This window comes from Corvus hawaiiensis, chromosome 13, assembly GCF_020740725.1.
Source record: "Corvus hawaiiensis isolate bCorHaw1 chromosome 13, bCorHaw1.pri.cur, whole genome shotgun sequence".
NCBI classification, from domain to species: domain Eukaryota; kingdom Metazoa; phylum Chordata; class Aves; order Passeriformes; family Corvidae; genus Corvus; species Corvus hawaiiensis.
In genome coordinates this window covers 3,525,733-3,553,153 of record NC_063225.1, presented here as the reverse complement: position 1 = coordinate 3,553,153, position 27,421 = coordinate 3,525,733, and the positions used below count along the sequence as shown (strand labels likewise).

The 27,421-nt window shown below is 38.1% G+C and overlaps 1 protein-coding gene and 1 long non-coding RNA gene across 2 annotated transcripts in view; one reads left to right on the top strand and one right to left on the bottom strand.

Annotated features, from left to right (window-relative positions):
- Positions 1–3,125: 3,125 nt before the first annotated feature.
- LOC125332647 overlaps positions 3,126–27,421 on the bottom strand; it is a 49,771-nt gene continuing 25,475 nt past the window's right edge. Inside the window, exons 2-4 of the long non-coding RNA XR_007206568.1 lie at positions 13,808–20,715; positions 12,166–12,331; positions 3,126–3,343 (exon numbers count right to left, since the gene is read on the bottom strand). This is a non-coding gene — a long non-coding RNA (uncharacterized LOC125332647). The remainder of the gene's footprint in view (positions 3,344–12,165; positions 12,332–13,807; positions 20,716–27,421) is intronic.
- Positions 5,398–26,591, top strand: BNC1 (basonuclin 1). Its single transcript, XM_048317781.1, has 5 exons — positions 5,398–5,634; positions 17,697–17,799; positions 17,961–18,196; positions 19,418–21,339; positions 23,371–26,591. Exons 1-5 carry the CDS (start codon positions 5,626–5,628, stop codon positions 24,050–24,052), a joined length of 2,952 nt encoding a protein of 983 aa, XP_048173738.1. The 5' UTR covers positions 5,398–5,625; the 3' UTR covers positions 24,053–26,591.

Genomic DNA, 27,421 nt, shown 5'->3' with positions numbered 1-27,421 from the left:
GCAGAAACTGCCTGTTAAAACTTGTGTTGTAATTTGAGGATTAAATGCTGCACCTCTGAGAAACATCAGTATCAAAACTGATTTGCTCTAAGAGACTTAACATTGTTAGGAGCTGTGGTCTGACAGGATAGATTCCTTAATAACAGAGTTGGCAATTAAATGTTTTAAACTCCTCACAGGACTTGCAAGATTAGAGGGCAGTTGGTAAACTTGTACAGAAAGGGACATGTGCACCCACCTTAATCCCTGACAGTGAAAGACTTCAACTCCCATTACTGTTTGGTTATTAGATAAAATGAGAAAATTGCATTTCACTTGATAATGCCTTTCTCATCTTTGGGAAGTTCTCAAAGAACTCAACATCACAAAGTCTCATTTTTTGCTAGGACTTTCATGCTAGCTCACCCCAAACTAGACTGACCATGCAAAGAAAGATGGGCGGAGCTGCCAAGAACCTTTGGGGTTGTTGTTGTTCTTGCTGCAGCATTCCCATCTCACTCTATAGCCCATCTCTAGCTGGGTGGGTACCTCATACATGTATATGACACTTGTATATGAAAGAATGATGCCATCTTTTGCCATCCATTTAGGCAGAAGTTGCATGCTTCATTGCAGGTAAAAATGTTTAGAAAGGTAGAGACCAGAACTAATAGTTAAGCCAGTTTTCTATCTCAGCCCACAGTGGGGGGCAGTGGGAGGAAGGAGCAAAAAGAGTCCTTTAAGTGCAGACTCTCCAAAAGGATCTCATAAACCCAATTTGGACATTTTTTTAAATGCTCTCAGGTCCTAGAATGAAATTGTAAGCATTCAACAGAAAGGCCAGTTATTACAGAATTGGGTGGACTCACCACTGTGGCATATGTGAATATGCTCTCATTAGGAGAGATAAAATGCTGTACTTGTTTGTCATCAAGTACATGCTAAATGTCTTTTGTCTCTTTTGTTCAGTGCAAAGTAGCATTGAAGGGAAGAAACTAAAACACTAGAAAGTGAAAGAGTGGACTAGAGTAGTACTTCAAGAAAGTTAATGCTATTAACAGGTCAAGCAGGGCAGTGTATAATTCTTGTGATCCTAAGATACCTCCAAAAAGATTTACATAAAGAATGAAGAATCCAAATTGGAGGCCCAAAATACACAACTACAGAAACCATTGAAAGCATAATTATTCCACATTGTATAAATATGCTACTATTCATGCTGAGAGATTTGCCTTGAAAAAGGCTGTAACTTAAAAAACTCCAAACATTATTAGATGCAAAAGTATTACATAATCAAATTTTTCAGAGACAAATACACTGTGACATATAGCAACCATCAATAAGTGTTAAAAAGAATCTTGTTGTCCAGGCCAATCCTAATTGTTAACTGCAGTTTCTTGATCTTACTGGCCGTCAGTGGAGAGGCACCATTTCACAGGGATGGGTTGGTGGTACTGGTGTTGGTGATGTGTCTCTGGGTTTGCCAGACACACTATTTTAAATGTTAGCATTTTGTAATGACCTCACTACTGGTTTGAGCTACAGAAAAGTAATGCAGTGAACAGTTAGATGAAAAATAGTGCTGAAGCAGGGGTGCAAATGCAAAGAGTATTCAATAAACTTATTTTTGTTGGATTCAATTTGTCTAATTACCCTAAAGGGGATGTAAGCAGCAAGACAGGGATAAAAATTTAAACTCTGGGTAAACCTTTAGTAGAAAACAATTTTGGACGCTTTATAGCTCAGACTACCTTACAAAATCAGCCTATGTGGAAATACTGAACAAGAAAATTGAGTTTCTCTGTTGCTTAGTGAGCACTGGAGTGCCCTGACTGTCCTTCCACAGATCTTAGAAAACTTTATCAAGTACTCTGTGCCTTTAGCAGGCCTGTTTGTAGTTTGAATAGTGCTCAAAACCTGTGCTGCAGCACACTAACTTTAACTCTGTTTTCATCTTCATGTGCACGGGTTTGTTAGATTTTAAAAAACCTTGAACTTCCAAGTTGTTTGAAACCCACAACTGTCTTTGTCTTGCTGACAGGTTATCAGTTCTCCACATTTTCAAAGTCTGTTTTCTTTCCCCTTCTACTTCCCCAAAATGTTGTGTCCCTGCAGTCCTGAACAGCCATTCCTACTCTGTTGGCTTTTCTCCCTGAAAGGTGACCCAGGGCCCAGTGGTACGATCATGGGGCTGACCATTGCTTCACATTTCTTCTGAGAGGTGAAATGTTTAATCCACACATCTCTCCAAGGCAATAAGTGAGCAAAGCATTAAATTAGTGCTAAGATCTTTGTCAGCACTGATTTAAGTAAGAGGGACATCGTGTATTATGTGATTGGAATTTAGGCCAGGCAGGCAGGACACGGAGGTTAACACTGTTGTGTAGCGAACTCTGGGAGAAACAGTGTGAGGCAGCAGCATGTGGTTGGGGAATGTAGAATTTACATGCCCATTTGCCTAGAGAACACAGTGGCAGACCAAACCTACCCCCAGTGTTTAGTCAGTGCTTGGTTATTTTCCTGATACTCTCTTCAGAATGATACTTTTTTTTTTTTTTTTTTTAAATCCAACACCAAAATTCAGGTCATGATTGAAATAAGAGTCAGGAGAAATCTTTTCCTGGGGATTGTATTGCACTTTGTGCTGTATGACTCAGTTTTGTTCGTAGTGATTCCCTGCAGTTAATACCCATTTTTAAAGTACCCTAGATAATGAAATCAGTTAAGAGCAACTGATTTTTTTGTTTATAGTCAGTTCCATGTGTTGGAGCTCTTCTCAAAACCATGAATACTCTTACATTTGGTTAAGAAGTTTTAGCACTTCACGATCTGCCCTACATCCCCCTACCTTTGTGCTGCTCTGAGCACACAGGCTGAGACACAGAGAAGGAACAGGCTGGGGCAGGTGGGAGAAGAAAGCTGCTTTCCTTGGGCTGCATTGTTACACTGTGATTTTAGGTATTTGTTATGACATAACATGGAGTTCAGACCTGCGGACCCTTTTCCTTTGCCCTCAGCACTGTCCCTGAGAACATAATGAGGTGCTGCAGTTTCCTCAAAGAGCTTACCATTTACATAGATTTAAAACAAAAAAATAGTAATTCAGAAGCAAGGAAATATAAATCAGTTTAAATAACTTGCCTGAGGTCAAATAGCAATTCAGTGGCAGAGCTCCAAGTGAAGTCCAGGACCTCTGTCTCAAGGCTGGTGTCCTGTCCCAATGTCTGCTTCTTTTCACAAGAAGCTGGTTTTCTAGGAAGCTGGAAGAAGATTTAGGGAAGTCACCCTCTGCTTTCCATTTTGGTCATTCTTAAGATACGTCTTGGTAACTGCTCTGTACAAGTAAGCTTGGACTATGAATCATCTGAAATTACAAAAAAAACCACTGTTAATGTACCAGTGCTCCTTTAGAAGTTCACTTTTAGTTACAAACCATGCCTTGTCTATGTCACATTATGCTAGGGATCATTGGATTTTGCTAAAAGGTGCCGAGGTAGTAAAACACTGAGAAGTTGCTAATCAGAAATAGTGGACAATTTAAAAACAGCGTGAATATGCTCCATTAAATATTCATTGAAAAAGCTTGACTAATGAAAACAATGCTTTGAATAAAAGACTGTTAGTAGATAATTAATTAGAAAACAGTAAATTGGTCTTAAATTGTTTGCTATGGATAGTTAGCCCATTTAATAAGAATTATCATCTTCCGGGTAAATGGCAGATAGCTAGTAAATAGGTTTTTCCTGGGAACTCGCTAGAGGGGAGAGCAGCTCTCCACACATCTAAGTTTTAGTCGCTTATCATTTTGAAGTCAATTCAGAGCTTCTGGCAGTTTATGTAATCTTAAGCCACTCTTCTCACCTTTGTTGTAGAATTCTCAATCATGTTGAGTCTTTTTAGTTACATCATTGCTTATTTCATTAAGAAGGAAGTACAATTTTAGCAACAAGGTGTGCCTTTGGCTTTGAGTTAACATCTTGAGAGAGCAGCTAGATTTTGTGCTCATCACAGAGCAGATGCTTTTAAAACACTGCTGTTAAGAATCAGTTCAAATAACATGTTTTTGGCCATGACTTCTTGGGCACTTTTTCCCACAGTATACAAGACCGGTGATAATCCCCATGTCCTGCCTTGTGTCCCCAAGAGAGAAGTGCCTGGGGCATCTTGCAGGGCCCAGAGGTGGCACTGAAAGTATCTGGCAGACCATTCTAGGAAACTAAATCCCCCTCTCTGTTTTTCCATCTTGTTCAATAGCTCAGCAGGAGAAATAAGGTATAGAGTGGAGAAACCTAAGGATTTAGGAAAGCTCTGTAGGACCAGATTCTGGGATCATGTTGGCCTTATCCTGGTCTGATTCCAATTACTGCCATGCACTTAACATTAACTGTACTCCAGTATTTAGCTAAATGTAAATCAGGTTCTCCTTAAGCGTTGTGCATTTATCTAGTGAATAGTAAACAGGATTAGTAGAAGACAACTAATAAACCAACAATAATAATATGTTAGCTGTCTTCTCCCTACAGCCATCTTATTTCCTGCTGCCTTTCCTACAGGATTAAAGGTATTCATCTGGTCAAATATTCTGGTGTGTTCCTGCAAGGATTCCCTCTGAGTTCAATGCAACTTGTTCATGTCTCTCTCTGGTATACTACAGTGTATTACTGTATACAAAGAAATTATATACAGGAGTTAAAAGTGGAGAGGAGAGAAGTGTTTTGTCCTGGGGGGTTGTTTTGGTTTTTTAAATAGGTGAGAAAGGACTATGACAAAAATCCTGCTCTAACTCATGAATGCAACCCAACACCTGAATAACTAAAAACAGATTTTGGCCCAATTACTAGAAAGTAATTCTTCTCCTGTCTTTATGACCTGTACTGCTGTTAATAGGAAGCTTCAACTTCATAAAAAGGAATAAAATTCAGCCCTAACTCAAAAGTAAGTTGATAAGGGGAAATTTTTTAACTTTAAAAAATAACACACCCCTCTCACTGAACCTTTGAGACCTGCAAATGTTTAAAAAGAAAAAAAAAACCTGCAGCAGCTGCAATTTGAAAAACAACACTGACACTAAAAATAACTAATTTTACTCATAAGTATCTCATAGCTTATTTGCAGATAGTTGTACACTCTGAGAAGAAGGAAAAAAAAAATTGTAATAGGCCTTAGGTCAGCTGCATTGATTTAATGCATTACTTAGGCTGCCAGAGCAGAGGTAGAATCTCCTCGCACTGCATTAGGAGCGCCTCAAGCCTCCGTGACTCCTTTTGATCAAATCTCTGTGAAAGATGAGTGTCATGCCCTCTTCAAGCCAGCTGTGAGGGGACTGCCCTGCGACTGGAGGAGCGTGCTGGAGCACAGCACTCCGGGGCAGCGAGGTGAGAGCTGGCTGCAGAGGTGAGAGGCAGACACAACTTCGTACTGTAGGTCTGGAGAACACCAAGGGGGAGGATCTTATTTCACTCCCCTGTGCACAGCCTGAGCATACATCAGACCTTGAGGTGCTCAGAGTCAGACAAGAGTAAAGAGGCGTGTGATGGTTCTGCCTTAGTACTTGTACAGGCAGGAGTGTTTCCAGTACTTCTTTGTACAACTCACTGAGGGAATGGGAAACTGTTTTATAGCTCTGGAAACATAAGCACAGTAAGAATGTCTGAGGTAAGGAAAGTTCTTTGCAGTTCTATATGAATGTATGTTTTTACTGTGCAACTTTTACTTGTGGCTAGGCACTGTGGAGATATAAAAAATGTTGCAATGGTGTTGTTTTGGGTAATGAACAATGGAGATGAGAGCTGTAGGAAGCTGTGCTCTCCATTTCTTAATTATGAAAAGATACTGTAAAAGTAGAAAACTAGTTTCTGTAAAAAATCTGTTTTTTCTTTCTGCTGTGCACTGTAAACAACTGTATGACTTTCCTGTTCTACAGTAAGTAATGCAGAATTGCAGGCTGATGATAATAAGCAGAGCCATCACTTGTGTAATTGTTTTCCAGTTGAAGTAGTAGCATGTAAATCATAAATACTTGACAATATTTAATTGTACAAGTCCTCAATATACATTAATAGCAGTAAAATCTGTGATTTGTGACTCAGATGTGTTTTGAGTCAAGTGCTTTAACCAGATACATTATCATTACCATGACGTATAAATGCACTAGAGAGCAGACAACAATGTAATTTCACTACGAAGTTCTTTAGAAATTACCACTAAAGTGGAGTGTAATGTATGCCCTTTATATACAATTTATTTTTGACTATTTAGCATCCAGAAAATAAGGCCAGTAATTATTTTCTTAGGATCAGTCTGTTTGTATTTGGGGGGAAGGGGGGGCACAGGGGGGGGCAGGGGGAGGTGGGTGGGTTTGACTATGAGTGTGTGTGTATAGGGGGGGTCTGGGATTTTAAATATATTGTGCTAATTAAGTGTCTTCTATTGTGATGCATTTAACTTATTTATTTGGATTTTTTTCATCACATAGAAAAATAAACATGGTTTAATTATCAGCTCATACATAATGAGGTTTTGCTAGATGTGTTTAAGATACAGCATTTTACTTTCTGGTTTATTAATTGGTCAAATACTTCCAGTCTTCTGTGTAACAAATTCTTGGTTTAAAAATGAGGAGAGGGCAGATCACTAACCCAGGGGAGGACTACTGATTTACACAGGCTGTGGTTTATCCTTCTGTAAAATCCTACGGATAAAAAGTGACACTATTTTTTTACCTCTTTCTTTTTCTTTTCTCTTTTTTTCCTGTTTCTTTCTTCTTTTTTAAATATTTTTCAGTCTGAATAACCTGGCAACCAGGCAACATTCTGATATTTTGGGGATGTGGGAGAGAGAAAATAAAATAGACTGGTTTTGTTTTAATTTAAAACAAACCATTGTTTGAAAGGCATTTAACAGTAAATTTTCACATCTGATCTGAAGTTGGATTTTATTGTGCTCATTTCGTTGAGATTGTTGTTCAAGCAATTCCATATAAATTTTTGTAATTCGTGTAACTACTTGGCTTCTTGAACCTCGGGAGCTGATTGTTTGTCTTATCTTTTGGTGAGCTAACTCTGCGTTATGTTGCAAAACCTTGGGGCATGTTGTGTTTCTTCGTGTTCCTGCAGTCTGCAAGTGAAGTCAGCTTCATTAGTTTCATGATGGCACATCAGTGCATGGCTGGTGTTGCCGCTTCCTTCAAGCTACTCCTGGAGCATGATCTGGGCTGCCTTGGTTTGGATAAGCTTGTAAGGATTTGTCAGCCAGATGTGACAAGATTGTCAAGAGGCAAGTAAAGAAGGAGATCTGATATTAATCAGTGCATAGCTTGGAGCCAAACTTTCTCAAATGCAGTGTAGTAACATGTTCTTCTCATTTACTGCTTCTCTTTGTGGCTATAGAACTGCCACTGTCTGAGTTTGACGGTTAAAAGGCATGCCAGCTAATAGTCTTTAATTGTAAGGATACAATTCTAGGTGGGAAAAGATCATATGCTTCTATTTTTAACATCCTTTTGGAAAATAAGTGCAGTTTGTTGTAAGATATGCAAACGGTATGTTAGACAAGAGTCTCTGTTTCTGTCCTTTGGTTTTAAAACAGTGAAATTGTGGCTCAGCTCTGAGGGCTGGAGGAGTGGGAGGTAGGGGAGTCTCACTCCACTCCAGGTCACAGGGCAAAGTGGGTCCCCCATTATTTTAACTGCTGACAACAGCGCATGTTGGTTTGCTTTGTTCTAGTATTAGAACAATATACACTGAAGAATACCTTTCTAATTTCTAAGAAAAGGGAAAAATACGGATTTTTGAAGAATACATTGGATATTCAACTAGATTATTTACCATTCTGTGTATAGTGCTGATAGAGGTTTTTTTTAATAATCTGTATACTTGTGCAATTCAGTTTGAATTAAGCGCTGAAATTTTGAGAAGTTTACAGCTTAATCAGACTTCTAGCAATAAGTGAACATGTAAAAAATAACTGATCTTATGGAAAATACATTTTTGTCATATTTAATATATATATATGTATTTTTTTGTCGATTTGATTTCTTAAAAATAGTTATTCTGTTTATTCTTTGAACTGCTGAACCATCTACAACCTATTCAGAACCCTAAGAATAATGGTATGTGCAAACATATCCAAACATTCAGGAGAGCTCAATCTTCACAGAAATTATTACAAATATTGGGTCACTTCTCAGGCTTTTACTTGAATTTCTGCCTCCTGGGGTGCCGCGAGGTTTGGCCTTTTGATACCAAATGTCTTGACTTCCAGCTTCCATGTCTGTTCATAATACTGTTAAAAGATCTGTTCCTACATATTGAGCATGTCATTCCATTTCCAATCCAACAAGCCAGTGATTTATTTGGTTTGCAGTAATATAGACTTCATTACAATGACACTAAATATACCTCTGATAAAAACAGAAATGTTCTCATTTTGTTTTAGATTGCAGCTTTTGTTACAGATACGTGGTTTTAAAGCATTTTGGGATGATTTGGCATTTAGTAAACATTTTTCGTGAAGATTTGAGCTAAAGTTTAAGTATGGCTCTTGAATTCATTATTCCATAAAATATCCACCAAATGTAAGGAAGAAAAACTGGTTTTGCCCTCTGGGTCATCTCCTGCCCTTTCAGGTTTCAGTGGTGCAGGAACTCTCACAGTTCCTATGTGCTGGAAGCCAGCAGATTCTGTCCTAGCAGATGCTACATTTGCAGTTTTACAGCAAGTGTCATTGCCTGTCTTCTGTTTAGTTTTTATTTCTTATTAGTTTGTTGCTGTCATTTAGAAAATCATAGAGATTGAAATCTCAATATTCAGACTCAAAAAAAATATTATTGAGGGAATGAGGAAAAGTGGCAGTGTTTAACAGACTTCAGTCATTTTAGTATAAAGAACAGTATTTCATTCCACAGTTTAAAACCATTATAGAATTGGGGGGGGGGAGGACGGGAGAAAAAAGAAAAATGCTATTTTTTACTTCTAATTTCAAATATAGAAGTTTCAGTGAGAAATGGATGTTTTTTCATGTGAGAGTAGCTGATGTCTGAAAGCCAGGTAAAAATTTCCTCACCTGTGTTCAATAAAAAGGAATACTGAGTTTTAAATTGTGAAATTACCAATGGAGCTACACGGTTGCGTAAAATATTGCATAACTGTAGCACCATAGATAGTATCATGTGTATGTGTACAAATAGTGTTTGGGTTTAAAATTTATGAAATTGCATTAAATGGAATTGTGTAACACTAAATATTTCAGAGAGTTCTTATTTTACTTGTATTCTTTAATCCATGTCGTCGCTCTGTAGCAGGAAAAAGGAAGAGATTTTAAGCATGCATATTTTATGGCTTTGAGACTTAAGCCAGCGGTGTGAGAAGCTGAAAAATTTAGGATTGTCTTTGAAACATTAACTCATCCATATTGCACACATGCACCATTTTATAAAGTAGGTAAAAGAGTCAAAGACGTATTTTAAAGGCTGTGCAATTGATATATACTAATAGTCCTCATTTCTCTGATACTTGTGCATTGGTGTTAATAACACTTATTTCTTGCTAGCATAGGGCTTGGAGTTAAATATTTAATTCAGCTTCAGTTCATAGCTAGATCTGTAGCTTCAGCATTTAGTGTAGCATGCTTAGCACGTCAGTATGGATAAGTAGTATGTGCACAATTTATTTGTTAGATTAAATAGCATCTAGTGCTTTATCGTATGAAATTTCACACCATTTCTGTCCAGTGACTTATCTTTACCCCTAGAGTCTGAGCAGTTTTTCTCATCAATATGCAGCAATCTGTTACTCATTTTTGAAATGCACTAATAAGAACGATTTTTCCTGTAAATTTATTAAAAAGGGACATTACTTTAATATCTTGTGATAGATACACTGTTAAATTACCAGCAAAATGTTTCTGACCTACACGGGCTAGGGCAGGTGTGCTGTGGAAACTGCAGCATCGCAGTCTGTTTCAGAATCAAAAGTAAATCACTCTAAGATAATGATAACGTGATGTTTTTCCTTCCTCAATCTATATTTCTTGTTTTCATTTCCAAACCAAACTGTAAAAGAGGCTCTGACTTATGTCCCTGAGGTGGACCAAGCTGTCTGTCAGCACTCACCTGTTGTTAACAAGTGAGATTAATTGCTGCATAAGCCAGTCTATCTACAGCCATGCTGCTGAATGGCAGAATTAAGTTTTATTGTCCAGTGCTTTGTGTTTAGAGCAGCAGCCCGAGTGTCTGTGCTCACACACAAACACACACACGTTCTTCTGTCTTTATAATTATTTTGACAGTGCCATTAACAAGAGTTGCCCTAAGGGGCCCTTTAGGGTAAGTGACATGCATGAGGAGTGATTTTCATCCCACAAGTTATGCTGTGATTAAAGTTTGGCCTTGTAGCATGGCTGCCTTGCTCGGAAACAGCTCCTTGTGCTTCCTCGCCCGCTGCAGTGCCCGAGACTGCCCCGAGCTCCTCTCCCTCGGCCGCGAGAGCTGCCACGGGGCCCAAACCAGCTCCAGGTTGTGAGCTGTGTTTAGCTCAGTCTCTTAGCTCAGCTCCTCACTCCTAGGACTCTTCTCACTTAGAAAAACTTTTTAATAAAGTGCTGACATGTGGACTGTCTTTTAAATCCGCAAGAAGGGTTGATTTGACGGAGTGGTGCCATCCTGTGAAGGTATTACCTAGTTTCAATTCTATCTTACTGACTTACTCATTCCCCTCATCTCTTTTCTTTTCTTTCTGTTTTGAGGACATTTTAGTCAATTATTACAAGGACAATTAAACATTTTCAGCTCAAGGTGCTCAGTTGCACCTACAAGAGAGAGATTTGGTCAAATTCTAGGCCAAAATTTATTTTGTTCAGCCCCACTGAGGGAGAAGGGTAATGGGGTAACGAAACTTGCTGCAGGATCTGGGTTGTATATATCCTGATTATGTGTATTTTTAGGCTGTGGATGTTTAAAAGGAGGTCAGGTTTTGGTATCTGACCCCAAATAAACAGTATGGATATATACATAAGGATCCAGATAATTAATGGGTTGTGTTCCATGGTCTTATCTAGAAAATGTATTCAACTTGTGGCCTTTGTGTACTTCTAGAAGAAAAAACGTAATTCTCCCACAGAACGGGGGTAAGTGGGAGTTGAGTGGTATCTGCACTAGCCAAAATTTTCAGTAGAATAGGTGTTAAGTTCAATTTCTAAATCCATGGTTGGCCTGTGAAACAAAAGCTTTTTGTCTGAACTTTTCAAAGGTTCTTGCACCTAAGCTTGGTAGGAGTAGATGGTTGGTGTGAATGAAAACCAGCCAGGTTACTGAGGAGCCATCGTCAGTTTGGGAACTGAGCTGTAACTTTGTGTTTAGTGGCACTGTAAAAAGCAAATTGTGGCCCACCTCCACCTTTCCCATCTGTCTCCGAATTGGTCTCTTAAGCAGGAGACAATAATTTTGCTAAATTATTTTATTAATAAGAAGTTTTTCATATTAATTGTCTCGGGCCAGTGTTTTTAATGTGTCTGAATGGAGAAGGTTGGAGCTATTTGGTCACTGTTTACTCTATCACATCTGTGTACAACTTTTCTCTACTTAATTAAAAGTTCAAAATACAGAAGATATCAGACTGTTTTCTGGATATGACAAGCTGCAAAGCTGGTTTGCTTTTTAGGAAAGTTGTTTGTCGTTACTTAGGTTTATTAAATAACTATTAACAGCAGCTGTTACTTTGTAAGAAACAGGTTTTTTGATATAAGACTGGAAATAATGTGTGCATTCAGTCCAGTATAATTAGAAATCTTATAAGGACATTTTTCTTACTTTAATAATTTTGTGTAATTATTTATTTTGGTCTTAAATATTTCTAAACTTTAGTGTAGAAATAAGAGAACTTGCAGCCACCAAGTGTAGTGGATTAGGTGGAAATGTACTTGAATGGAAATGCCTTTGTTCCGGGGGCTCAAGCTCTGAAAGGCAGGCAGTGTTTCTCTGCTGTGGTGGTGGGGAACTTTCCAGGACCTTAAATACGTGACAGAAGGAACCACCACAATACACCATGCAAGTTGTAGCATGGGCCAAGTCTCTGTGCAGAGTAACTCTCAAATGGGCATTGCTGTCAGACCTGTGCACGTGTCAGTGCGCTGCAGTGCACTATTCCTCCCTTTTTCCCATTCCCAGTGTGTCTTCCCAGCTCCACTTACAGGCAGCAAAGGGCTTCCATATTCTGTCCATCCTCCAGGCATCTTGTTACCTCTTTGAAGTGAGCATGTCAGGAAGAAGAAAATGGCCCAGAGCCTTTCCTTGAAGATGCTGCAGGGGCCTTACTAATGGTCTCCACAGGCAGATGGGATTCAGAGCCTTACTAAGCTGGGAATACATTGAAATTTTCAAGGAACAATTAGAGGTACAAGGTGCTTAATCTAACAGATTTAATATCAATTTGCATTTCATGCCTAATTGTTGGGCTGTGTCTTCAACAAGTGCTTACACCATCTAGAGCAGGCCAGCATGTTTTGTGATTGTACTTGGAATATGCTGGCGTATATATTAGTTCCAGTAAACTACAGAGAGCTCAACAGTGTATCAAAAACTGAAGTCTGTCTTCAGGAAGAACAGACACAATGGCTAAATATGCACTAGAGAGTGGACAGGGGGGATACAAATACATGTGGGATGGATAAAACCCCAGATATTAGTCTGATATGGGTAAGGTGGATTGTGATACAGTGAAAGTAAGGTGAACAAAATGTAAATTGCGAACTTGTTTTAAATCATGACAAAACTGACAGGCAGTGTTATTTATTAGCAGAATATATCCCTAGGGAAAGTGGCAAAAGTTGCCTGACAAACAATGGACAAAGCAAAGCTTTGCTCATTGTATCATGTGGGAAAGTATGGCGCTGAGAGATGCTTATGATAAGGGGTTTTTGATTTGTCTCTGCTTTCAGTGGTTGTGCAAAGGATTCAAACACAACAGTAATCAAATGTAGCTGGGTGAGGAAAAAGGAAAACTTATTTAAATTCTGCAAACACAAGAAACCTGATGGATTATAATAAAAACAGGAAAGAAAAAAAAAATGGACCAGAAGGGCAACTTCAGACTCATTTATAGTTGCTGTTCTCTGTGAAAGGTGCACACAGATTTTTGGCTTTTGATTTAGCTGTGAGTGCACTTCTAATTTAAGAGGTGGTAAAGGGATCTATCCCTTTACTTACCTTGCAAATATTTTAAAAGGAGCAAGCAAGAAAATACTTCCAAATAACCAGACATATGTCCTATTTTTAATTTTATTTCTTGCCCCACTGTAAATCATGCCTCTTCCTCCACAAGTGTTGTTACTGTGGAGTCACTGTGGGTGTATTCTGCAAATATGGGACATCTCCCAGTTCTTTCCTTATAGGATTAGTGCTCACCAGGGCACATATCTTTGTGGGTTACATATATTCAGTGGGATTACCACTGATGATGAGATGGCCATAGGAGATAGGGCTTGTTGCTAGAAACCCTCAATAGAGGGCATGGAGAGCAGGATCTGCTATAGCTCATCTAATGAAAGTTTCTCTCATATTTGTTTCATGTAATTCCTATTCCTTCTTCAAACTTGCCTTTTAAATGGATAGAAATTTCTAAGCCCTGCCTGTAAAATATATTCCTGTAACCTGGCATCAATGGCACCATTTTGTCAGTAATCCTCACAGCAGAGCAGGGAAGCTCTCAAGCTCTTCATGTGATGGCAGTAGCTTGAAAAAAAACAGCATTATTTAAAGTGGGGAGAAACTTTGTGCAAAAAAGCAAAGGGTTTTTCTTAAATGCCAGAAAGTGCCAGAAGTGAGGGTGCTGACCTGTGTATTTCTGTTGGTAAATAGCACCTGGGTAGCCTGGGACTTGCTGTTCCATTTTACCGCTGTCTGCACTTGCAGCCCTCACTGTGTGCAGAGACCCAGACCAGCTTTCCAGCACGAGCAGAGATCTCCAACTCAGTCCTGACAAGGTCTTCGATATTTCCTTGCTTCTTCATTTATTTCCCAAGCCAAAGTGCTGTCAAACCAGAACACACTTAACACTGAATGAGACTGGATACACTTGCAGTGCTCTTCTTCTCTTGCTGCGTTTTTTCAAACCCGTTGAATGCTGCAAGTGAGCATAGGTCCCAGAAGACATCAGCAGAGCATGGATGACCAAAAACTTACTTTGTGGAATGAAGCCTGATTATATACTCAGAATCAGCATGAGTACATCCCATTAGCCTGGGCTTTTCCTTAGCTGTGAGGGCTGTGAGTGGGTTGCAAAGAAACATTCAGTAACTTTTGAAGCATAATTGAAGCCACGTCAATATCTGGCGATGAAAAGGAGGTCAGCTGGTGTGACTTTCAGGCAGCAGATGTTAAGATTCAGTGATTAGTAGTTAGATGTTTTTCAGTGACCAGTTTATAGGTTAATGTCTGTCTTGTAGTGAGGGATCATTTTTATTTAAAGTTCAGCATTCAGATTCCCATGGTCATGCTGGTAAAACCACGGAAAATTTTGATCAATTCTTTCAACTCTATTTTCTAAAAGAATTAAGAAAGTGTGGCTGATAATGGATTTGGAAAGATCCATTTGTGAAGGAGAGAGTGACTGGAAAGCAATACCAAGATCCTTGATGATAGCATAAGATTTAATTTTTTAGACCATCTGCCTTCTGTTTCTAGAAAATGAAATTAAATAATGATGTGAATGAAAGGATTGTACTTGAAAAAAATTCTACTGTAATTTCCTTCTACATTCCCAATCCTTTAATTATAATTTTCAAGCTTTACATCTATGCAATACAGAAAGTTATTCCTTTGTTCTGCAGAATGAAATTGTGTGTACATTCCACTTGTTGGGAAAATAAAGCTTATTAAAAGACTTAATATAATTACAGTACCTCAGAATAGGCGTATTAAGGATAGTAGGATTAACAGGCAAAAGACAAGGGTATTATTTTCATGAACTTTTGCTAAATTTCTATTCATTAAACTCTGATATTTGTTAATTTGGGAGATAATCAAAGTGCATCTTTTACAAGTACCTTTTAAAGTTGAACAGTGACAATTTAAAATTGTGACTCACTGATTATTTCAAAAGTTGATTTTGCTCTGTTATATATTGTCTGTGACTATATTATATATATTATATTATTATAAATGTTGCTAGAAAAGTTTTAGGAGACACAGACTGTGAAAAGCATAAATGAAGGGAAATGCTAAAAACCTGAAAAATCCGTTGTTTCTTCTTAGGGATTCTTTCAAGTCATTTTTTAAAGACAGCAACAGATCCCAGATTCGAGGCTGCACCTTTTGATGTGTTAGCAGGATGCATGGTAACTGCTTCTAGTTTCCAGAAGCAATAATGTGACTTGAGAGGGGATCAGTTCAATATTTAGAATAGAAGGGGAGCTCTACTCCCTTTGTAACAGCTGCTTTCATATATGTAAAACAAAATGTCCTCCTTTTACTTGTTCCTGTTTTGGCATGTGCAGTCTTCTACACATACACAGGAAAGCAAAATAAATACATGTACCATATAGAAGAAAGCTCTTATAGAAAGCTATGAAATGCAAAATTTGGTGTGGCATATCTTTCTTGTCCAAGTACACAAATTAAGTAGAAAAAATAGTTTTAAAGGTCAGTGGTTTGTGGAACATGTCCAAAGGAAAAGGAATGAAAAAAATTTTGAAATCTCAATTAACTTATCATCGTGACAGCTTTTTTCATTGTGCAGATTTCTGTTACTTCTTGCAGAAAAAGGAAGTACTCTTTTGTAATTTTGTCTGAAGGGAATGTAAAAGATGCATTTTTGGAATGCACTGTACCTTTCTGAACCTAGCAGGGTTGCCTGTGGAAGGGCTTCAGTCCAGGCAAGTCACAGAATATTATATATGTAGAGAGGCAGAAGATTTGAACTGCATTATTGTTTGATATCTTGTGGTAGAAATGAATCCACAGTCAACTGCACATTTTCTTCCCCCAGCCTTTCCATCAGAAATTTATGGCTTTTTATTGTTATGTGGAAAGATTTTAGCATCTAAGTGAAAATATATCCTCCATTAAAATGAAGCAATTGACACTGCATAGGGTATTGATGTGTATTTTATGACTTCATGGGGAGCACAGAGCTTTTCTCAAGAACACAGGATTTTGCAATGGCTCCTTTAAAAGATTAAAGGTAAAGTGATTCAGAGATTTCAAAAGCCCTGTTGCCACTTGTTCCGATTCTTCAAATTTTGGCAAATCTCAGCATCAAGTCACTGCAGTTTGGAGATGTGCATGTCACGTAACTCCTGGATAAGCCAGACACTGAGGTTTTAAAAGCTCACTCCAAATCCATTACTGTGAAGCACTAGGCATCCAAATGTCATGAACATGCTTGTTTGTAGAAAGCATTTGTATGAAGTGTCCTCTTCTGCCCTCCATCAGATTCTTTAAGTCTAAAGAAATGCCCATTGCAAATCTCAGTGGAACAATCTTTCTGCCATGTACTTTTGAGTTTAAATGTTTCTTGCATCCATCTTTCTTATCAAGTTTTCAGATAATCAGGCTTCCTTGTATGTTTTCTGAAGTGCCAGTGTGGGAATGCCACGTTTCCTTTTTTCTTCAAATCTTATCTTACTTTCTTATGGGTTTTTTGAGGAGTGGAAGTCCCCAGTTTGCGTAAGACCTGAGGAGAGGGAACATTAATTTAAAAGCAGAAAAATGCAGACATTTTACAATTGCATGATCTAACTCTTTTTCTTTATTATTCCAGTGAAGATCTCCTGCACATCAATTTCTTTGCTTTCCCTCCCTCAATAAATATTCTGTTTATGCAGGAACTATTCTCAGTATCAGATCCAAGCAGTGCAGAATCCTGCAAAAGCTTTGCTCTGTAGCAGTCCCTCTGGAGCTTTAACTAGGACCTCCAAGTTGTCTGTTTGCCTTCTGCAGCAGATGGGCACATACAGAAGAAATCATGTATTCCAGGAAGCACGTTTGTATCACCCCATTGATTAGGGACATCTGAATACTAATTTGATTTGCATTATAGATGACCTTGGTGAGAGTAAAGTGATGTACAAATTGGAACTGTGCAACTGGTTGCTCTCTGTGTGCTCTATTTTGCTTTCAAGCATTTCCCTTACAAAATGTGATTGTTTAGTCTTTGAGGAATTGGAGTACTTTTTGGTGAACTTTGTTACTGAGAAGCATTAGGGAACTCCTGTGTCTTTGACAGAATACATATATTCCATGTGAATTCCATGTGTGTAGGGCATGGCATCTGTGCAGAGCTAATGCAGTGCTCATTAGAACTTCCTACATTGCAGTGTGGAGTTCCAGCAGAACTGCAAGAGAGGGGGTCTTTGATCTGTACATCTGTTTTCAAACCTTCCTGAGAAAGTGATCATACATGAGGATCACAGCTTGTAACACTTTATAATGGTTATGAAGGTGCTTCAGCCTAAATAGATCCACAGAAGTGTTGCTATGTATATTGTTAAATATCCTGCTTCCATATTACTGTAGTGTTTCTTCTGGTGACTTGACTCTTTCAGGCAGAGGTAGCTTTGTATAACTCAGGCTTTGCCTGGATTACTTATATTGCACATGGATAGGTGTGTGCTGGTGTGTTAACGCTGTCTTCATGGGGGTTTTATGGGGGTACTGTGGATGTATAATCTGCACACTGAACGGTGCTTATGTATCACCTATCATGCTTCTCATTGATCTCCAGGCTATCCGGTGCACTCTCATGAACTGTAGTTGTCAGTGTTTCAAGCCTGGGAAAATAAATCAGCGACAATGTGACCAGTGCCGGCATGGATGGGTAGCACATGGTAATATTTGTTTCTACAATCTATAGAAAACCGTTTAGGATCCTCATAACTATTACATGCTTTTTGTGTCACCCCTCAACCCCCACACCAATATTAGTTGCATTCAATTTTCTCTCTCTCGGGACTCAAGTTTATTTACATTTTGTGATTTTTATTTTCAGCCCTGAGCAAACTAAGGATTCCAAACCTCTACCCATCAAGCCAAGTAGAAATAGTTCAATCCAATGTTGTCTTTGATATCAGTAGCCTCATGTTGTATGGAACCCAAGCCATTCCTGTGCGCCTTAAAATTCTGCTCGATCGGCTTTTCAGTGTTCTGAAGCAGGAAGAGGTGATACAGATTCTCCATGCTCTGGATTGGACACTGCAGGATTATATACGTGGATATGTGCTACAGGTATTTAGAGGGGCTTTTTTATAGAAATATGACAGTTAAGTAGTTTTCTAGTTTAATCTTCTCAGTGGTTCACAATATGTTAACAGTGTGGCGCATCTGAAAGGCAGTAATAGACCTGTATGAGCTTAATGCCAGAAAAGAAAGGGTGAATTTCTGGTGATTGGTCTCTTTTTTTTTAGTTGGACTTAATAGAAATCTTTCCACTTGCTCAAATCTAACAAAGGTAAGCAAAAATAAAAATCAACAGTTACTGGTAATGTATCAAAGTAAAGGCTTTAGAATTTGCTCCAGTATTATTTAAACAGTGAGTTTGCTTTTATACAGCAGAATAATGCATCAAGAAATAAACTTACCATTATTTAAAACACTAGGGACAATATTAATCTCTGGTATAGTGCTACCGACCTTACTGGAGCTGCAGCCAGAGTGTATTTGGCCCTATGTTTTTCCACTGATGTTAGTCCTTGCTGCTGTGGAAGTTACCTTTTATGTAAAGTAACATTATGATCTTACATTATGACATGAATCAATATTTAATGGTCTTGATAATCTTGCTTTTTAGTGTTAGGATTAAAAATATGGAATCAATTACCTTGAACCTCTATCACATGAAAAATTTATAATGTTACGTTCTTCATCATCTTAGAAACTCTTACATGCACTGTGAAAAATCTCAGTAGGCCATCAAATACATGTTCTGTGATAAAATATTTATTGTAGTTATTGGGAAAAGTTAGGCATAGCTAGAGTTTGAAAGAACTCCAACACTAGTGTAATTACAGCTGTGCTCTGTGAAAACTGGCAATAGATCAATACAGGTTCATTTGTTCTCTGATCTTAGTTGCTTGGAAGATTATTAAACTTGCAATGAAAGAATACTTGACTTAAATGAGGAGCTAAATCTTGGTCTGATTGCTCCATCTCTGCTGTCTGTGCTTACAAGATACTATCTGTTTTTCAAATAACCTGTCTTAATTTCTGTGAAAAAAAATAGTTTATTGGAAAGTATTACTGTTAGTTCATGAAGAAATAATATCACCAACATGGTAACATTTGGAAGAAATTATCACAGACTTCACATTAATCCCATTAAATTCAATGTTTGTATTGTTTTGCTAGAGAAGAAATTTTAGTCCCTGAAAAAAATGAGACATTTGAGGGGGAGGTGTTTTTTGTTTGCCTTAACTAATGTCTAACTCATTTAAATATTTTTGGCTTTAGGATGCTTCAGGAAAGGTGCTGGATCACTGGAGCATAATGACCACTGAAGAAGAACTGGCTACTTTGCAGCAGTTTCTTCGCTTTGGAGAAACTAAGTCCATTGTAGAGTTAATGGCAATTCAAGAGAAAGAAGGGCAATCGATCATAATACCACCACCAACTGCCAATTTGGATATTAGGGCATTCATTGAGAGCTGCAATCCACACAGTCCTAATTTTTCTGCTTCCTTGGACAAAATGAGTCCCACCAACATTCATCCCTTTGAGAATATTGTAAATAACATGGCTTTCATGCTGCCGTTTCAGTTTTTCAGTCCAGTGCCTCCACCTTTGATAGGTTCACCACCAGAAAGACATTTGATTGAGCAAGGTCAAGACCATAGCAATGAAACCAAACAAGATCTTCAGATACCATTTTCTGAAAGCAGCTTCTTAACTTCTAGTTCTGCACCATTTCAAGTTGAAAATGAGAGGAGCATAAATGGTCCAGATGTCACTAAAACAGAAGATGATGCCCTTTTAAGTGATTCCAGTTCACATAATACAGCAGCAAAGCTTGAAATGACAGCACTATCTCCAGAAAACAAAATTAAATCTGTTGAAAAAAATGCTGGGCCAAGGAAAGGGCGTGTCTTCTGCACTGCATGTGAAAAAACATTTTACGACAAAGGTACTTTGAAAATACATTACAATGCTGTTCATCTGAAGATAAAGCACAAATGCACCATTGAGGGCTGCAACATGGTGTTTAGCTCATTGCGTAGTCGAAATCGTCATAGTGCAAATCCTAACCCCAGACTCCATATGCCAATGAACAGAAATAACAGGGATAAAGATCTAAGAAATGGTTTGACCATTGCTGGACCTGGAGATAGTAAAAGGACAGAATTTACAATTTTAACTCCGGATAGCAGAACTATTTCCAGCTATGCCAGCTCTTGTACAGATTCAAAAGGCCAGGCTGGATTTTCCAGTATTGGACACAACGGTGTCCTCTTTCCAAACCTGAAGACAGTACAGCCTGTTCTTCCTTTTTACCGTAGTCCAGTCACACCAGCTGAGCTTGCCAATACTCCAGGTACTCTTCCTTCTCTGCCTCTTGTTTCTTCCTCAATACCAGAGCAGCTTGTTTCCAATGAATTGCCATTTGACATGCTCCCCAAGAAGAAATCTCGTAAGTCGAGTATGCCCATTAAGATAGAGAAAGAAGCTGTTGAGACACCCAATGAAAGTAGCGATGTTGCCAGTTCTGAAGATGATTCACGTCTGCAGGTGGTAAGCGATGGAGAGCTTGAGACCTGTGAGCATAAGATACAGAAGCGGGTGACCGACAGGGTGGAAAAGCACCCCCATTCAGGTAATTCATGGAAATCTCTCTCTGGGGTAGAGGGCCCAAAGTATTTTGAATCTGTCTTTGCGCCAAATAACAAATACATCGAGGATATCTCTGAGAATGAATTGCAACACTGTGAGAAAGAGGTTAAACCAGAAGAAAACCAACCCTTAAAAATAGTTTCCAATGAGATAATATATGAAGATCCAAAACACCACCACAGTGATGTTATAAAACCAATGACTGAACCCCCCATGTATATTAAAGAGCAGTCAAAGCACAGGATTCCTAAAAATGACTGCCCTGAATTGCAACACCACTTGCTGACTGGGGGCTTTTTCAGCACTTTGTCAAACAGGGGTGCTGCCATTCCTTGTTTTGAAGACTCTAAAGATATGGATCATGTCAGTCAACATGCACTAGGGATTCAGAAGGAAGAAAGCCGCTTTCATTGCGACATCTGTAAGAAGACTTTTAAAAACCCTTACAGTGTAAAAATGCATTTCAAAAATGTACATCTCAAAGAAATGCATATTTGCACAGTTGAGGGCTGTAATGCTGCTTTCCCTTCTCGTAGAAGTCGAGACAGGTAAGAAAATTATAAACAAAATTGTACTTATTTTACCATCACAATGGAGCCTAATTTGAAATTAAAATGAGTGTTTGAGGAATGGAGCCTACAAATATTTTCTGTGTATCCTCGTATAACAGGTATGATAACTTATCAGAACATTCTTGAAATGAAAATCCATTGAAAGAAACATTTCCTTTCCACTAGACTACAAGGTATTAAATAAAACCATGAAAATTTCATAACAGATAAAGACTGGAGTAGTTGAAAGAATACTTTAGTACATAAAGGGAAAGCCACAAGGGTATGAATTCAGCAATTTTCCAGTAGATGCATGTGTGGACTTACATGTTTGATATGCACTTTCATGTGTATTTTAATATATACAGTGTTTTTTAATGAAAAAGCAATGAGGTCAATTTGGGAAATCTTCGCTTGTCCTTTCTTTACTCAAGGATTTGGAACAGACTGGTGAGAAAAAGCCCGTAAGAAAAGCAAGATTAGTCTTTGTCAGCACAAAATTAACATTATGCAGTGGTAGTCAAACTGACACTATCTGGTGTGTATCCACATCAGTAGTGCTTTTCTGTGATACTGAACACTAATTTCTAAGCTATAGCATCAGCTTGATTCAGTTTAATGTTAATTTCAGTACTGTATTGCTGTAATTCATTTTATTTCAGCCTATTATGAACAAAAATTGAGAAACAAGAACTGAAGCTTTTTTGTTGACCATCAGTGATGTATCTGAATCGGTCAGTGATAGGTAACATTACAAGTTTTCCAACTCCCTAACGGTGTTAGAGCAGCTCTTGGCTGCAGGAAGCGTGCCTGGATAGTAGTTCAGAGTGACACAAGGTTTAGATTGTCTGTAATCTGCTAGGAGTGCTGGAGCCAGCTGATGCAATCCAGAGAGAGGATGAGCTGGTCTCTGAGGACTGGCCACTGCATCTGAGATGTGCAGATTCATCTGCTGCTGGCAGGGCTTCATACCCTGCTGCCTGCATCTTCCCAGATGTGAATTCCTCTCCACTGTAATTGCGATATGGGTCACAGCAAAGAAGGCCAGCAGTAAGATTTGCATTCACATGCCACAAATTCCTTCCCACACCAGTATGTTGAGATAAGTTTTAACCCATCTTCCAAAAGCACCTATGTTAAAAAAAAAAAAAAAAAATAGGCAAGCCAGCTCAGAAGACATTTCACAGCTTTGTGCAAAACAATAGTTATTTGGAACAACTTTGCAGAAGTTCCTAGACTTTAACATAGAGTACTGTGACTACAAGTGCTAAATATTTCTGTGCCTTTTTGAACAATTCATGGTTCTGATTAAACCATGATGGCAAGGAGAAAGACTAATGTTTAGCCAGTATTACAATAAACTCAGCCTTCTAGACAGAGCCTGTAAGTTCCCAATGAGCTGATTGATAGTATTCAGTGAGGAACGGTGATTTTGTGTGTTTTGGTGGTTTTAAACTGAATCCAGAGATGCCCATGTGATAACTGAAAGTTGCATATAATTCAATATTCCTTTTTCAAGGAAACTCCTGTCATGAAGAAGCTCTGTACTGATGTGTACAGCTGCATCCTGGACATGGTTACAGTACTTGAGATCATCAACATTTTTTGCAGACGCAGGTGTCACTCCTTTCCTGCTTTGTCCATTGGGAAAGAATCTTGTTTCTTACCCATCTCAGTCAATTCTCTGATCTCAGTTCCGTTTACAGGTTTTTAGTCTGTCCCCCACCTCTTTTAGGCTCAGCACTAGATCTAGCAGAGCAGACAGCTATCCCTAATGCAGGAGAGCATCTGAAACATTGATTGCTGTAGAGTTAATTCTGGTATATCCCAGTGCAAGCAAGTTCAGACACCGTCACATGTGTAAATTGTCCATGTGCACTCCCAGTGTGGCAGTTGGTCAAATCTGAAGTATACAATTCATGCATGCTACTAAATACTGATTTTCCTTTTCTTTGTTTATGATCATTATGAAACAGCTGTTAAGTGAGGCGAAACACTTTCTTGCTAAGCTTGTCTTTGTTCTTCTAGACATAGTTCAAACCTAAATCTTCATCATAAGCTTCTGACTAAAGATACACTGGAATTCAGCAACCATTTCAATGCAACATACCTCTTGAAAGACATGGCTAAGGAGTTTTGCCAAGATGTCTCTTTAAAACAACACGTTGGACATACTTCTGTAATCTTCAAAGGAATGAACAGAACAGGCAGCTATGTTTTTCCAATGAGCAAAATTACAGAACCCTGTTCTGAGAGTTATGGATACGATCCATTAAATGATGGAGCTGTTCTGGATCTAAGCACTACATCCAGCGTTAAATCTGAGAGCAGTGCTCATTCTTCCTGGGATTCTGACGGAGGAAGTGAAATATGCACCATGCCCTTGGATGATAGTGATGAAAGCTGTGAAGGACCCAGCCTAATGCCCAGTGATGAACTCTACCAAGACTGTAGTTTAATTGAGAAAGCTAATCAAAACTTTACAAATTCACCTTCCAGTTTGCCAATAACTTGTCATATATGTCAAAAAACATACAGTAATAAAGGAACTTTCAGGGCTCATTACAAAACTGTGCATCTCCGCCAGCTCCACAAATGCAAAGTCCCAGGTTGCAACACAATGTTTTCCTCTGTTCGCAGTCGGAACAGGCACAGTCAAAACCCCAATCTGCATAAAAGTCTGGCTGGGTCACCAACGAGCTTACAGTAAGATCAGACTGATCTTAATTTATTTCTGCTAAGAATTAATCATTTCAATTAAGGAATGTGTTAACATTACTTTTATTTAAGCTCATTTGATTTGTAGCCCACTCAACGACCACAGTCAAATTCTTCTCTACTGTGTGTGCTCTCCAGCAGTTTGTTAGCAAAGCTTGGTGCTGTAGTTTTTGTGCAATCGTTTGGTTTGATGTGGAACAGCTAAAACTTCTGTAAGGAAAAGAAAGCATCTTAGAAATGGGGGAAATACGGAGACATTAACTAAAGTTTCTGATACCTGTGAAGTATTACTTGCCACAGTAGGAGCTTCAAATGAGAACCATCATTGCTTGTGTTTACATGTTAAATGAGTTGTTGTGTTGTGTAAGAAATGAGTAATGATTGGACTGAGTTTCCTCTGGATGGGTTGAGAGTTTTGAGGCTACCATTTCATTCCTGAGACCTTAGTCTGAAGCTGACTTACAGTATTAGTAGAACAGAATATTTGTACTTAACTATATCCCAAAATCCAAAAGAGAAAATACAAATTTGAGAAAACTTTGCATACAGCCCAAATCTTCTGAAAATCCTGCAGTCCTTAGTCTTTAAGTTTGCATTTCACCTGAGTAAAGATTACAGTATTTTGGATTTCTTAGAATTTAATAACATTTGCTTTGCAGGAAAAGGGGCTACTTAACTTGTTGGCAGAATAGCCTGAATAAATCTAAGGCATTCTGATAAACTGTAGTGGTAGAAAGAATGAATAAGTTAAGCTAAAATTTCTAAACTACAAAAAATGCATCCATAAAATAGGGGGGAGGAAGTAAGCCCTTTAATTTAAAATGCACTTTTTGAGTTCTACTTTCAGGAAGAGAAAAGTTTTGTTTAAAATGGGGGGGGAGGGAAGGAGAAAAAATCCCAGCCAAGTACAAGTATCCAAACTGCTTAAGAGTTTGAGGGTGCAATTCTAAGCCTCTGAGAAAAAGAGATAAAATGGATGCAGTAGATATCTATGGATGCAGCAGTTAGTTTCTCTTACCCATGGGGGATAAAACGTGTTGATCTTTGTAACAATAGAAGAATGCTTATTCTCATTAACACCTCTTTTTTATAAGAACTTTTTTCAATATCTGTTAAAATGTTTCATATCTTTGTACTTGCCCCTGTAATTAACAGTATTCTGCATTATGTTCTATGCACTTAAGAAGACTGGCCTTGCATTGTATTTAAAAAACACTTTAATATTTAATTTGTAGTCACATCACACAAATGCTGTGTGTGTACTTGTGTTGTGTCCTCTTTTAATCATTTGCGAAGAGGGGAAAAGAAATAAGAAAGCAAGTCTTATAGTACCTTTTTTACTTTATTCCACCAGTGGAAACCTGTTGATCAGTTCTAGTATGCAAGCATGACATTGACAGCACAATCTGTACATATTATACCAAAGTGCTTACAGTATTTGTGGTTTCTAGAACTAGTCTAGTTTTCCAGTATAACTGGATCTTAGTCTTTATTCATTTTTTGTGACTGAATAAAAATAGACTGAAATTCAGGATTTCATATGTATGTAGAAAGAATAGTACAATGCTATTGCCATATGTCTTGATGTTTAATTTATTCTAAAAAATACTATGGTATTGTAACCATTTCATATTGTATAAAAGAAACAAATGTGGACTGAATATTTCACCAATTCTTTTGAAAACTGGTTTGTGTGTGAGTATGGGTTATGCAAGGAAAAAACATGACACAGTTGTAAATGTTTGTGCTCACTAGAAATGGTTTCCATGCATTGTGTAAAGTAATCTTCTATTTTTTTAATTTACTGTAGGTTTATGTGATATTTAAAATAATCCATTCGTGCTTGAAGCCGTCAGGAAAAAATACTAGCCTGCGGAAAGTTGTGCCATTGCTTTGAGGTTTTGTGTTCTGGGGGGAGTTGGTATTTTGGTTTTTTGGGGGGAGTAGGGTGGTGTTTGTTTTGTTGAGGTTTTTTATTGTTGTTTTCTTTGGATTTTTAATAGAAACTCGTATCAGTGGGGGTCATAGTTTGAAAGCTAAGGGCACAATCACAGGAGACACAATTGCTCCCAGCCTTTTGATAGTATAAATCAATTATTTGTTTTCCAGCTATTTCAAGCTCTTATTTTTAATACATATATATATATATATATATATATATATATATAAACCTCTTTGTTTAATCATTATCTGGTTTTTTGAAACAAAATGTGATGTAAACTAATGTTGTAATGCCCATTTATTTAGTTTTCACTGTGTCAAAAAGAAACACATTTGTATACCCTAATAATTTTGTATGTGTTAATAAAATCCAATGATAATGCCTCTGGTTGATTCAGAAAAGTAGGCTTTTTTTGCTTGAAAATACTGCTGTTCTTAATTTTTATTTTAAAAAAACCAATTAGTGAAAACACATTCTGTCTGTAGAGAGCACTGGTTTGACAATGGTACTGACTTGTTCCATAATAAGGAAGTGTCATTATTTTAATGAGCCATTAGAAATAATGTAATAAATGTTGTCAGATATGTTATTGATTTTTTTTTTTTTTTTTTTTCCTTTGGGCAGTAGGCAAGGGTATAAAAGCTGTCAGCTAAATAGAAGGTAAATACCTCATCATGGAGAACTACGCTGAAAGATATTTTGTGCCTTCTTTATTCTTTCTATTTTGGAAGGGTTTGGTGGGGAGGGGGTGTGTTATTTCTCAAAAATCTGGACAGGATAGGAGATTGCTCAGAATAGGCTACCCCTTAGTACCCCTAGAGCAGCATATGTATCTCATGAAGCATTTGTGTAGCTCCCTCCTCCTAATGACCACAATGTGGCTGGACCAAGCCTTGACATCTCCTGTTAGTTTTAAATACGTGTGATGCTTATAGCAGCCCGTATCACATATTCACCACAGATGTTGAAGGAAGTAACCTCACTTCAGAATAGTAGTACCATTATTTTTGGAGCTTTTCAGAGTTGGTCTGGAAAGCTGAAGCAGCTTCCCCTGGCTGAGGCTCAGTTCCAGAGATGTTCACATCTGTGATCTGTGAGTATGTACAGTTGGGGGCTCAAATGTTTGCCTGAGATGTGAACTGGGCCTGGACATGCCCACCCTTGCTACTCAAATTATGTTGCACCTTTTTTTATTATTTGTATCTTTTTTTCTTCTTCCTTAGAAAACAAGAGCCTCAAAAACTAGATCCTGTCATCTTTCTGTGACTCCAAAGGAGAAGGCACAGATGCACACTGCGGGGTAGCCACTGTGTTTGAGCATCCAGTTTCAGAACACAGGTATTTTGAATAGTTTGTGGTAGCAAATCTGTGTCCCTCTGGAACAGCGAGTGTCCTGGTGCTTACAGGAGTATTTGCAGA